The 12,608-nt window shown below is 44.7% G+C and overlaps 1 protein-coding gene across 3 annotated transcripts in view; it reads left to right on the forward strand.

The window, feature by feature from the left end:
* Positions 1-11,731, forward strand: part of Pbx3 (PBX homeobox 3) — a 202,857-nt gene extending 191,126 nt beyond the window's left edge. For 2 of the 3 annotated variants that reach the window (XM_052726214.1, XM_052726215.1), the window contains 4 exons: positions 4,638-4,803; positions 6,418-6,530; positions 7,340-7,429; positions 10,229-11,731. In XM_052726214.1, the coding sequence (XP_052582174.1) occupies positions 4,638-4,803; positions 6,418-6,530; positions 7,340-7,429; positions 10,229-10,321 (462 nt within the window). In that variant the 3' untranslated portion in view covers positions 10,322-11,731. The remainder of the gene's footprint in view (positions 1-4,637; positions 4,804-6,417; positions 6,531-7,339; positions 7,430-10,228) is intronic. The other variant, XM_052726216.1, reaches the window with a different exon arrangement.
* Positions 11,732-12,608: the final 877 nt, after the last annotated feature.

Below are 12,608 nucleotides of genomic sequence, written 5' to 3' on the forward strand. Positions count from 1 at the left end.
GAGTTGAAAGGTCAAAATGAGAGGATGAGGGGAAGCATTATCACAAAGGAAAAGCTTTCCAAACAGTAAGTCACTGTGGGGATTTTCTTGTTGTTTTGTTTTGATCTAGGTATTGCACATGGCACCACTGAGCCATGGTTCCTACCCAGAAACAGCTTTGGTTGTTAAAGTGGTGATCTGCAGGATTGTAGGTAGGGGACATGCATGGTCCTAGCATGTAGAAGAGACTGGAAGCTTTTCCTGTCACTTCTTGGCCTGGGAGAAAGGGTCTAGAGAAATTCAGCAACCTGTACAGTGTACCCTTCCTTCTCCGACTTCCAGAGGCTCTATCTGGGGGTTGGGCACACTGAACGTCAACAAGAGAGTGCTTGCGTTTTCATTCTCATTTTTAATTAATCTTAAAATTCTTGCCTGGCCCTTTGGCCATCTCACAGCCAGGTCTGTGGATCTTTGATGTGAGGCTCAGAAGGGAAGCATAGGACAGCATATTCCATTTCCCTTTACCAATTTCCTGCCTGTTTCCACTGTGGGACCGATATACAGACAATCACAGTTCAGCTGTAGAGCAGGCTGTCCTTAGTGGCCAGTTCTGCAGCCTGGCCCTGTCGTGAACATGTTGCAAGAAAGGCCATGTGCCCTGTAACTTTGGTGCTTCCCACTGAGTAACCATGGGTCTTCTACAAGTAATGGTATCCGTTTAAAAGATGAAAACCATTCCTGAATTTAGGTGTCAATTTCTATATTAATTACACTGTTCTCGGTTGTGCTGTGTGAACTTACTAGCTGATTACTGCAGTACCCAAATCTGTGATATCAGAATGTGTGTGATACGCATATTTTAATTTGAGAAATAGTTTAACATTTCTAGATATTCATTTAGATGTGGTTATGCAGGTTAAACATAACGTATGATCACTGCTTCTTTCATTGCTTCCAATTAAACCTTGCTTGTTAGTTTAACCTCTAGGTAATCCCATCAAACAATTGATGTCAAGGAAACACTGCCCACAGTAGCTGCAGATGAGTGGCCATTAATTTTAATTGCCTTGATATTAAAGATTAAGAAGTATTGGGACTGGCAGAATGGAAACGATCTGATGTCAAGCAAACCCACTTGCGAAAGCTTCCCCAGGCTGCTGGTGATATTAAAATTTTACTGTGAGAATTAAATAAACCTTTATTAGTGATGACTGTTGTTTGATTGGTCCAGGGGTGTGCATAAACAGAGGATTCTTACATATCTAGAGATGAGGCCTTCCATGGTAGAGATTCCTCAATTATGAAACTGTTAATAAAGCTGTAATCTGATTTTCTAGGCTAGGTTTCATTAATGTATTATAGCTTCTCTGATTGTCAAGGTAATATTAACTACAAAGTACTGAATCCAACAGAGAATTGTTGAGAAGGAGAGAATTCTGAGATGGGCCTTTGTTGCTAAATTCAGAGTTGGGGAATTTTCATTAATTATTCTTAAGAAATACCAAATTCCCCCTTAACCAGGACTGTTTCCCTTTGCACTAAAAGCAATATATTCAATATTTAACTCTTTCTAAGGCCTAACAGGTCAACTCAGGAAAGCCAGAGGGCTGTTCTGTATGAAAGCAGGCATGTGCATGCCAGCTGGAGATGCACTTCCTGAGCTGAGGCTGCAAACTGTGGAAGGTGAGGTAGATTCCAAGAGGATTTGTTTTAACAAGCAGTATCAGAACCTGAACCTTTGGGTGCTGTTTCTATCCTGATTCTTTGGAGGTTATGATTGGTTGGTTGGTTGGTTGGTTGGTCGACTTTTGGATTTGTGGCCAGCCTTCCCTCCCTCCCTTCCTCCCTCCCTTCCTCCCTCCCTCCCCATCTCTCTCTCTCTGTGTCTTCCTTTCTTTCTTCCAGACAGGGTCTCATGTATTGAAGGATGGCCTTGAACTTGATATGTAGCCAAGGGTAACCTTGAACTTACAATCTTCTTGCCTCTACCTCCAAAATGCAAGGATTGTAGGTATGCACCACCATGCCTGGTTTGTGTGGTGCTATGGATGAAACCCAGGGCTCTGTGTATGCCAGGCAAGCGCTCTACCAAAACTACACCCCAGACCCATTTTTCTGATTTTAGAATGAAATAATTTGGGGCTGGAGAGATGACTTAGTGGTTTAGAGCTCTTGTTGCTCTTGTGGAAAACCCAGGTTCAATTCCGAGTGCCCACATCAGGTGGCTCAAATTCTGGAACCTCTAACTCCTGTTCTAGGGGATCTGATACCGGCCTTCTTAAGCTCCTGCACACATGTGGTACACATAAACACATACAGGTATACCTACCTACCTACCTACCTACCTACATACATACATACACACACACATAAATTAATTTTTAGAATGACATAGTTCTGCTATAGAAAGGGATTATAAGGCTCATGGATGCTGATTCTTCCTGCATAGAAATCTCTCTTAAGCCCCTCTCCTGCTTCAGACCTGAGCCCTGCACAGGCATTATGTCTTTTTTCCCCTCTCCTCCAAGCTCTAGCTTATCTGGCCAGACTTTGTGCCTGTTCCTTCTTCAGAGTATCTGCCCGCCAGGCCATCCCTGTGCACATCTGCTGCAGGCCTGCACTGTAGGAAGAACAGGGAGAGAGGTTAGTTCCTATGGGCTGAGCAGAAGGACCTCATTTCATGAATTTCTAGTTGTCAGAAATAAGACCAGTGAATGCATGAGAAGAAGAGCCAGATTTTTTTTTTTTTTTTTTTTTTTTTTTTTTAGTTCAGAATAAAGTATTATGTCCACTCAGGACTATCCAAGGATGGAACCAGGGACTGCTGTCACCATCACACCTAAGGGTGGGGATTGTAGGAGCATGAAGAGGAAAGAGGGGAAGAACCTGCTCTTCCTCTTAAACCAGGTGTGCTGGAGGTTATGGCAGGTTTATGGGGATCTACACAGAGATCTAAAATTCTTCATAGAAGTTAGGATTAGAAAGAGAGACCTCAGAGTCATCCACATAGAGAGGATCACTGAAGGCTTTGTATATGGATGAAGAGATAGAGAAGAGGCCCAAGAAGTGATCCTTGGAGGACACACACACACACACACACACACACACACACACACACACACACACACACACACAGAAGCAGGTGTTGGAAGAGAAGGGAACAGAATGTGGAGGAACCATGGAAAGAACAAGCTCTGGCAGGACAGGACGGCAGACATTGCTGAGAGGCTGAACACTGGGCTGAGGACAGCTGAGTGGCCTGGGCAACTACCTTGTTCTCAAGACTTGACAGAAACAGCCAGATGGTGTAGATCTCTAGTGTTTCGATTTGGGGTGGGTTTTTCCCTATTTCTGTCTGGGGAGCCTGTGCTATAGCATGGATCCTCAAAAGTGTGCTCATGTGTGCATGTGTATATATGTGTACTCAGTGCTCCTAGGACAGCATATGGGCAGCAGAGAGGCCAGTGCTGTCTCCCTCTCGGGGCTCCCCTACCAGGGCTTTCTAGCCTTCTCCAGAAGGGTGAGTGCCATCAGTTGAAGAATGAGAGCACCATTTCCAAAGCAATTAAAGACTTGGCAGAGGTGGCCGGCAGGGCTGCCCACTGCAGAAAATTGCATTGAAGGGCTCTGAACTGCATCCCATTCCTTGTTTCTGCGAAGGCCCTTGAGGAGCTCTTATGGATAATACCTAGGGTAGAACAATGGCCCTGATACCACACAACAGTTCCTCTGCTAGATTAGTAGGCAGTTCCTGGGAATATTTTTAAATTATCACTTTAACAAAAGAGAGGCAGACTTCTAGATACAGCATTGGGCATACCTTATATATGGCTATGTGACTTTTAGCGTCTTTACATAGCTCAAATGCAGGCGCCTGGACACACGGTGTGAGTCTGAGCACTGAGTATTGGGATACAATTTTGCTGTCTGTAAGCTGTGATGAAATCTGACTTCGGTCAACATCCTCTTTCAAATTTGTACTGGCTGACATAAGTGGTTGTAAAAGAAAGAAAAAGAAAAAATATGTATTCTACTTTATGTAACCAGCCATTCCTCTGCATTTGCATTTGACCTCATTGAGATGGCTTGAGTTTTCAAGTTGAGGCTTCCCACACAGTCACTGGCAGGGCCTGAGCAGCCATCTTGGCAGACATGCAGTGTCTTCCAAGGCAGGAGACAAAGGGATTTTTCATCCATTATTAATTGATGTCCCTCTTCAGCAGACCAAACATGATTCTACTATATAGCTGCTAAAATTGTTCCAGGTCTACAAAAGAACAATAAGTCATTCTTCTTCAAGTGTGCTTCATGATACCTAATTTAACAAATGCGTCCAGTGGCTTTTCAGCTTCTTTTAGTAGTCTCATTGCTATGTTTGATGACATAGTGGGTATTTTTATGAGCAATGGTCCCAGCCATTTTAGTGTTCCCATGGCCAGTTCCAGGAAGCATTGCTCTTCCAATAGAGTACAAAGGATATGCCAAAGTGGAAAGCGACCCCCTAAAACTGTTATGCACTACCCATATGGTGTGAAATGGCAGGCAGGGCACTGTGTCACCCAGAGGCTCCCCTTGTTAGCCCATAGTAAGGACAGGAAGTTTGGCTTTTTCTTTGTGACCTCTCTACCCTTTCCATTCCATGTTCCTGTACTTGGTAGGTGTCCAACTGGTTTGGCAACAAACGAATCAGGTACAAGAAGAACATCGGCAAATTTCAAGAGGAGGCCAATCTCTATGCTGCAAAAACAGCCGTGACAGCCGCACATGCGGTGGCTGCAGCCGTGCAGAACAACCAGACCAACTCACCCACCACGCCGAACTCTGGTGCGTATATGGCACACTCACTCAGCCAGACAGGCTTCTGCCTCAGTGCCCTATCCCATAGACCATGAAGCCGCAGCCTCACTGAGTGCACAGTGGTGCTTAAGGAGAGATTTGTGTTCACTTGAGGCTTGTTGTGGACGGGTTCCATGCTGGTACACACTGTTCACAGTGAGTGCCGCCTGCTCCTGGTAGATTCTGGAATCTTTATACTTCATCATGGCCTTCAGATAGGCAAAGCTCTATCACATACTGTTTTGTGTATCACCTTAGGGTCGTTGGTGGTCTGCCAGAGTGAGTCAACAGGTGAGAATGTGTGCTGGTTGCTGGATGTTGGGAACTTGGCTGCAGGCTCTAGGTGTAGCCTCTGTCTGTGCCCATGTAGCTTGCTGAACTTACATATAAAGACATGGTATTGAATTCATACATGCATTACCGTGTGTGTGTGTGTGTGTGTGTGTGTGTGTGTGTGTGTGTGTGTGTGTGTGTGTGTGTGTATGTGTACACATCATGTGTGTACATGTGTGCATGTGTGTGTGTGTGTGTGTGTGACAGTGGGGATTGAACCTAGGGCTTTGCATATACAAAGCTCAGTCCTTTGCCACTCATTTATATAACTAGCCCTTAATTTTTATTTTATTTTGTCTTTTTGAGATAGTCTCACTAAGTTGTCCAGAATGGCCTTGAACTCCATCTGGCTTCAATCTTATGATTCATCTGGGATTACATGTGTGTACCACCACAGCTGGCTATAAATACACTACTTTGACAGAACATTCTGTTGAAATTTTATGTGGCATTCATGATGGAGTTAGAAGAAATGTCTTTATTTTTTAAATTTTATTTATTATTATTTTTTAATTTCACATGCATTGATGTTTTACCTGCATATATACCTGTGTGAGGGTGTTAGATCCTTTGGAAGTGGAGTTACAGACAGTTGTGAGCTGCCATGTGGGTGCTGGGAATAGAACTCAGGTCCTCTGGAAGAACAGCCAGTGCTCTTAACTGCTGAGCCATCTCTCCAGCGCCCCCCCAAAAAAAATGACTTTAAATTACAGAGAACTTGACTGCCAGTAAAAGGTGCAGCAAGCCCCAGCAGATGGGTTTGAAGCTTGGAGGCTTTCTAAGGAGATTTTAAAATACATATTTAAAGATCCAGAAGAAGGGTGTTTGTTTTCTCATACTCCCATAGTTTCTAGTGGCCACGGACACTAGTTAATGGAATGGTAGGTAGAGTTACAGATAGGAAAGAGCATGAGGAAAATGTGTCTTCTCCAGGGAATTCTCCACCATGACAGCAACATTGAAGAGCTCGTTTAGTGACTAAGTCTGGAGAGAAATGGAAACAAGGAGAAGGCTAGGGCCAGCTCCTGGATGCTTTTCTGTCTACTTTGATTTGTCTCTGATTTTTCATTTGGGTTTGCCCTCCATAAGGTTTTTCCTGTGTGTAATGTGAGTGGCAGGGCCTTCTAGAGCTCAAGTTAATGCTCTGTCCTTCTAGAGCTGGAAATGCCTCTCCTTCTGTGTCTCTTTTCCTTTCCCTGCCTCTAGGTCTTGGGGGATTGTGTGTGTGTAGCTCTCTGTTATTCAGCTACTTAACTCTTTCCTTTCCAGGTTCTTCTGGTTCTTTTAACCTCCCAAATTCTGGGGACATGTTCATGAACATGCAGAGTCTGAATGGGGATTCTTACCAAGGGTCCCAAGTCGGAGCCAATGTGCAATCACAGGTAGGAGAAATGCCCTAGCTGGGGCCTTTCTGGCAGGGTAGGGTTTGGGCTCAAAACTCCCCACTCTGACCCATGGAAGTGGTCTGCACATCCATGCAGACCCTGTGCTGGGTACATCCAAATGGGACACATTTGCCCACCTCTTAATTCAATGAGAAGTCAAGTGGATAATGCCTTTGATGATTCTAAGCTGATGAACTTTGTGAATGCATTCGGCTCTGGCTTGAGCTCATGGAGATGGCAGGGGGTGGGGGGTCTTTGTTATGACAGAACAGAAGATTGTGTGTGCCTGAGAGGGAGGGGGTGGAAAGAGAGGGAGAGGAAAAGAATGAACAAGAGAACATAGTGCTCTTTTATTCCTGCATTTTTACAAGTCAGGAAACTAAAGCCTGAATTCTTAAAGTAGATTCCAGGTTCAACCCCTTTCTTGTCCTCTTAACTGAGAACAAGTGCTCTTAGTCTTATGTATTGGTGGTAGGGACAGATATGTGTCGGGGTGGAGAGATTGATTCAGCATTCATTATCTGTGAGTAGATTTTCACCCACAGCCACACACATTTGCTTGCTGTAGATGGAAAGTCTGCATTACTATGAAGATGCTATTGTTTGGCTGGTGTGAAAAACAAAGGTGTGTGAGTTTAAATATGCAAGGAATCTTTGAAATCCCTGCAGTCACATTTGATTGATAAATTTGTCTTTCGGTGAAGATGCTCCACCCTTGTGGCACCCATAATTCAAATTGTTCCCTTTTGTAAGTGATGGTGTTTTAATAGATCGAGGTGATGAATTCTGTCCCGTCTCATTTCTAGGTGGATACCCTCCGTCATGTTATCAATCAGACGGGAGGCTACAGTGATGGCCTTGGAGCAAACTCACTGTACAGTCCACATAACTTAAACGTGAGTACCCTGGGGAGCCAGCTGTGGGAATGAACAAGTTAATAGTCACTGGACGTGGCTTCACCTCTTGTGCAATTGGAGGCAGCAGTATCTTTGCTATGGTTTCATTTTATGGACCTCAGAGCTGTCCTTTGAAGCTCTCACAGATGCCCAAAAGGGGCTGGTGTCCCATCATCAGTGGGGACTTCAGTACCAGCCCATTAAGGTGCCATTTTCTAGCAGCCATGCTGTGTTCGGGAGATGGTGGGATACAGGTCGTTTATCTTCGAATCAAGCAGCAGGAAAATTCCCCAGCACAGAGCAGGTGAAGGTGATAACCTTGGAGACCCAGCATATCAGCAACCATGCTAAACAAAGAACTCCATTCTTTGGGCAGCTGGCTGGGCTGTGGGCCTGGGGTGCAAAATATGACCTGTGAGTTTAATGGCCTCTCCGCTTTAATGATAGAGTAACCTTTGCTACTGATTCACAGACTTTCCCTTGCTTCCTACCCTGACATGGATGGGAAATAGCAAACACACAGCTCTGGAAAGGAGGTGTCAGGAGCACCCTGTTCTGGGACTCATGTTAGCCAAAAAGAGGAGAATGGCCTCCCTTTTAGGACCTTCATTTCCTCTAGGAGTACATATTAATGACTTAAAAAGTGATTGAGGATGTTCAATTGTAAAGGAAAAAAGGGACCATTAAATACTCAAATCTTTTACATTTGAAATGTCAAATCTTTCTTTTTGGGTTTATAAATAACTCATAATAACCCACAACAAGCCATATAAAAAGCCTTTTAGTTGCGTTTCTCCTTTTTCATTTAAGTGTTTTGAAATGCTTCAGAGAATGTGCGATATCCTTATCAACATGATAAAATATGAAGCCGTGATTGCCTGCAGCATTTTACAGACATGAATTCCATCTTCACTGATGAGGCTTGATAAGACGCTGTTGTATAATACAGTGCATAATCTCAAACCACCAGAGTAAGGATTAATTTATTTTGGAAAAAAAAAAAAAAGAATGCTCGTTGACAACCTCTCCTGCAGCTGCCAGGCAGGGGAGAAATATTGTATATTTGTTGTTTATAAATTTGGATAAAAGAGGACGGATGTTTACTTCAGATGGGATCTCTTTAGGCTTGGATCTGTGTAAGGCTTTTTCTTTTCCTAAGGAGACTCTCATACCTGAGGGGAAACAGCTTACCTTCTAGATAGGGACACACATGGGCATCTCACCACACAACCCGGCATGACTAACGCTTTCAAAAGCAGTGCAAGGCTTATTATTTCATCTTATTCCCTTTTCTACCCGGAATTTGATATCTCAAGCTGCAAATTATTTTTTTCATCTAGAGTACCAGCTCTGTAGGCTGCCTACCCACCCCATACCCTTGGTCCTAGAGCAGTGGCTCTCAACCTGTGGGTTGCAACTCCCTTGAGGTCAAATGACCCTTTCACAGGAGTCACATATCAGACATCCTGCATATCAGATATTTACATTGTGACTCATAATATTAGCAGAATTACAGTTCTGAAGTAGCGTGAAAGTAATTTTACGGTTGGGGGTCACACAGCATGAGGAACAATGTTAAAGGGTCGCAGCAGTAGTGAGGTTGAGAACCACTGTCCTAGAGAGGTGAAATGGGCTTTAAATGCAGAACTATGGAGCAAAACAGAAGACTCGGAGCCCTTTAAGGACAGCATGGGCTTGGAATGTGGCTCCATGACAGAGAGCTTGCTTAGCATGTTCAAGGCCCTGGGTTCCAGACCCAGTTCTAGGAAGCAACAGTGATCACACACACACAACATTGCCATGCCCAAAAGACCTTCAGATGGACTCTGGAGAAATTACAGATGATCAGGAGGGAGGCAGAGAACAGGGGCCCTATGTAGCGTGGGGTGTGGGGTGAGGCAGTGTAGAAGCCCAGGTTGGCTGGAGCCTCAGGGACTGGGTGTCAGGCAGCTCGCCCTTGCCTTCCCTCCAGAAAGGCCTGACCCGTCAGTTCTGCTCAGTGTTCCCCAACTCACAAGCACAGCACCTCCCTCTTCTTGACTGACATAAAAATACATAGCGACAAGCTGTCTGCCACAGCAGAAATCTGATCAGACATTGATTTCAGCAATTGCCTCTATAGGGCGAGACATGAGGCAAATTTGTTTCTGAGTACTGTTAGTGCTGGTGCAGGTCTGAAGCAGGAAGGGCCAACGGCTCGTGCAGGGCAGCAGCACCATCCCAACTAGGGGCTCCACTTGCAGATAATTGGAAAACCGATTTGAATAGCATGTGCCCCTCCACAGTTCATACATTTTCATTCTGGAAGATCCTATTTGGAGGGAAATTCTGGCCTTCATTTTCCAAGGGTTACATTAGCTGGCTGTCAGGCGTGGATGGGAGAAGTGTGGCACTTTTTCCATGGGAACAATGATGAAGCTGGCTGGAGTGTCTGCTTCCTGGAGCTCAAGGTTGCTCCAAGACATCATGTTGAGCTTCTCCACTGCACCTTCCAAAAGGCTGCTTTTGAGTAGTGATTTTTACCAGTAGATCAGAGGCCAAGCTCCATGCCAGCTTGGGACTAGCTGAAGTTATCTTCACCGAGCTGATTTATCACCCAGTCTTTACTTGATGGGATGGATTTGTTTTACATACATTTAATCCCACTTTAACACATGCTTCCAACTCCTGCCAAAGTGGGTTCAGAAAATGCATTTTGCTAATGCATCTTTGCTCTTGTGTTGTCGTCTGGGTGTTTTAAATTGGGGAGTGGAATTAATATGTAGACGTGCACCCACTGAACTGTGCCTCTCCTTTCAGGCTAATGGAGGCTGGCAGGACGCAACAACTCCATCTTCTGTGACTTCTCCTACGGAAGGCCCGGGCAGCGTGCACTCGGATACCTCTAACTAATCCCCGGGGCTTTCCCAGCTGACATGCCTTGATGAGCGCATTCAGAGCAATAGGAGAAGGAAAGCATTTTGTAACCCACCACCTACAGCTTTACTATAAACCCTGTCTTCTTCGAGAACTCGGGAAACCTGTTTTTTAAGGAATCATTATCATTTGTATTTAAACTTAAGACACACGTGTAAAAGAAAGCACTTTATCCAATTAGGCCAAGATGTAACATTGTTGACAGTTCTATGACTGTTTCCTCATAATTTATTCTCGATCTTTTACATTAATGGTTCCACAGTTGCCAGTTGCTTGGCCTTAAGGGTAAGACGTACCATCTATGCTGGACCCCAATTATAGAGTAGGCAAGGTTCACCGTGCCTGAGCTGAACCCTTGCAGGTTTCCATGTAGACTCTCACTGTTGTCCACATGTCATCGATGAGCTGGGAGTGGAGGCAGTGTCTGGCTGTCTCTCCTGCGGAAGGTGTGTTTCAGAACTCCCCGCATCATGTTGTGTTGCCATCTCTTACGTTGTGATTAGGTCTAAGACTGGTAGCCTCCTTCCTCCCTCTGAAGCACCAGAGCCGAGAGTCTGCGCTGCTGAGCCCGCGGGGCCAGATTGTCCTGCTTCCGAGGTGAAAACAAGACCTGTCTGGGTTTGACCTCGTGCGCCGGCCGGGTGCTGCACAGACTTGTCAAGGTGTACTCGTCCTCTGGGCAGCCAGGAAAGGCCCTGCTCTCGGGAGTGCTGTATATAGTGTAGCAAAAGAGTATTTATACATCCCACCAATCAAAACACAGCTTTATTACCTCATGCGAACTCATACAAACCAATAGAATCCCAACATGTTCTGTAGCTTAGAGCGCTCACTTACTACCTCTGAACAATACTCACGCTGTAGTTTGTCTCTTTCTTATCTTTTTGCATCTTGTAATTAACTCTTTGTTTCCCTTCACAAACTGTATTGTACATTGTAATCTTTTAAAAGAAAACTCAGGGTTGCATTTGCAACCCTTAAAAAGCCGAGATCGGCAACATTGGGTCTGACTCTTAACACAGGATCAGCCAAGCTGTTGTAAATAGCGTTTTGAATGTCCTTCATCTTGTTACTAATCCATACAGAAAAAAAAAAAAAAAAAAAAGAAGAAGAAAAAAAGGCGGGTTCTTGTGATGCGTTCAGATTCAGTATTCAGCACTGTACATTTCACCCTGTGTGGCGGGCCCTCTCCTCCTTTTGTATTGTATGCGATTCTGAAACTGACTGAGTCGTGACAATAATTTGTGGCGGTGATTCTGATGTATTAAAAGCGTTCCGTGTTCCTTTCTACTGGCTCACACCCTGGATTGAGAAGTCAGTCTTCCTTGTGGTAGTTACATGTAGTTTCAAACATGAATAAACTTTGCTTTCCTGATTAAACCTGGAGACCATGTGTGTCCCTGCTCCTTGAGCTAGCACAGGCATGGGGTGGGGCTTGGGGCCAGGTGTTTGCTGGGAAGCAGGCCAGCAGATACATGGTCTGTGGAGGTGGTGGTGACAGTGAAGCCTGGCTGTCGGCTGCTCTTCCTGGTGAGGCTTTGGACTGTCCACTAGACCCTCTCACATCCCTTCACTTCCCATGTTTATGGACTGAAAACTGAAGCACAGACCTGGACAACCCAGGGCCTCCTTGACCCCAGGCCTGCTGCCCTCGGCACTTACGTTCTTCTGACCTAATGGCAACTCTGGAACTTGCTAGACTGTATTTTGAACAGCAAGAGCCTTGTCCTGTTCACTTCTTTAACTAGTTGAAGATGAGCAAAGGTTTGGAAAGAGTGGGCCTCACATGTCAATCAAAAGGAACGCCCCCTCACCCTTCTCCCTATGTCTTAACATTCTCAGTTTGCAATAGGTACCACTAGCTAGACATTTTTTAACAGATTGGACGTTATTCTTGTGTTACTCAGATTGTAATAAAGTCCATATATTTGCATACATGCTTGTCACTAATGTCCAAATCTTTATAATAAAAGAGGTCCATTGCAGATAATTGGCCTGTTTACTATATCTCAAGGAAATTGACTCACAGGAAATCAGATTAATGTTAATCAGTTGCAGCAAATGTCTATGATAAATATATCTGTTTTCCTATTTCAGCTGGTAGAAGCAAGCAGAACATGGGCTGGGGCCGCCGCCCCCATTAATCTTGCAGCAGTTATTCTGTACAGATAAACTTTATAAAATAGATTGCCCTCCACAGCTGTCCTCCCTCATGTGGGTGCTCAGCCTGCCCATAGGAATCTCTCCCATGGCTAAACAATTA

This window comes from Peromyscus californicus, unplaced genomic scaffold, assembly GCF_007827085.1.
Source record: "Peromyscus californicus insignis strain IS unplaced genomic scaffold, ASM782708v3 Scaffold_7__1_contigs__length_154581171, whole genome shotgun sequence".
Lineage (NCBI taxonomy): Eukaryota > Metazoa > Chordata > Mammalia > Rodentia > Cricetidae > Peromyscus > Peromyscus californicus.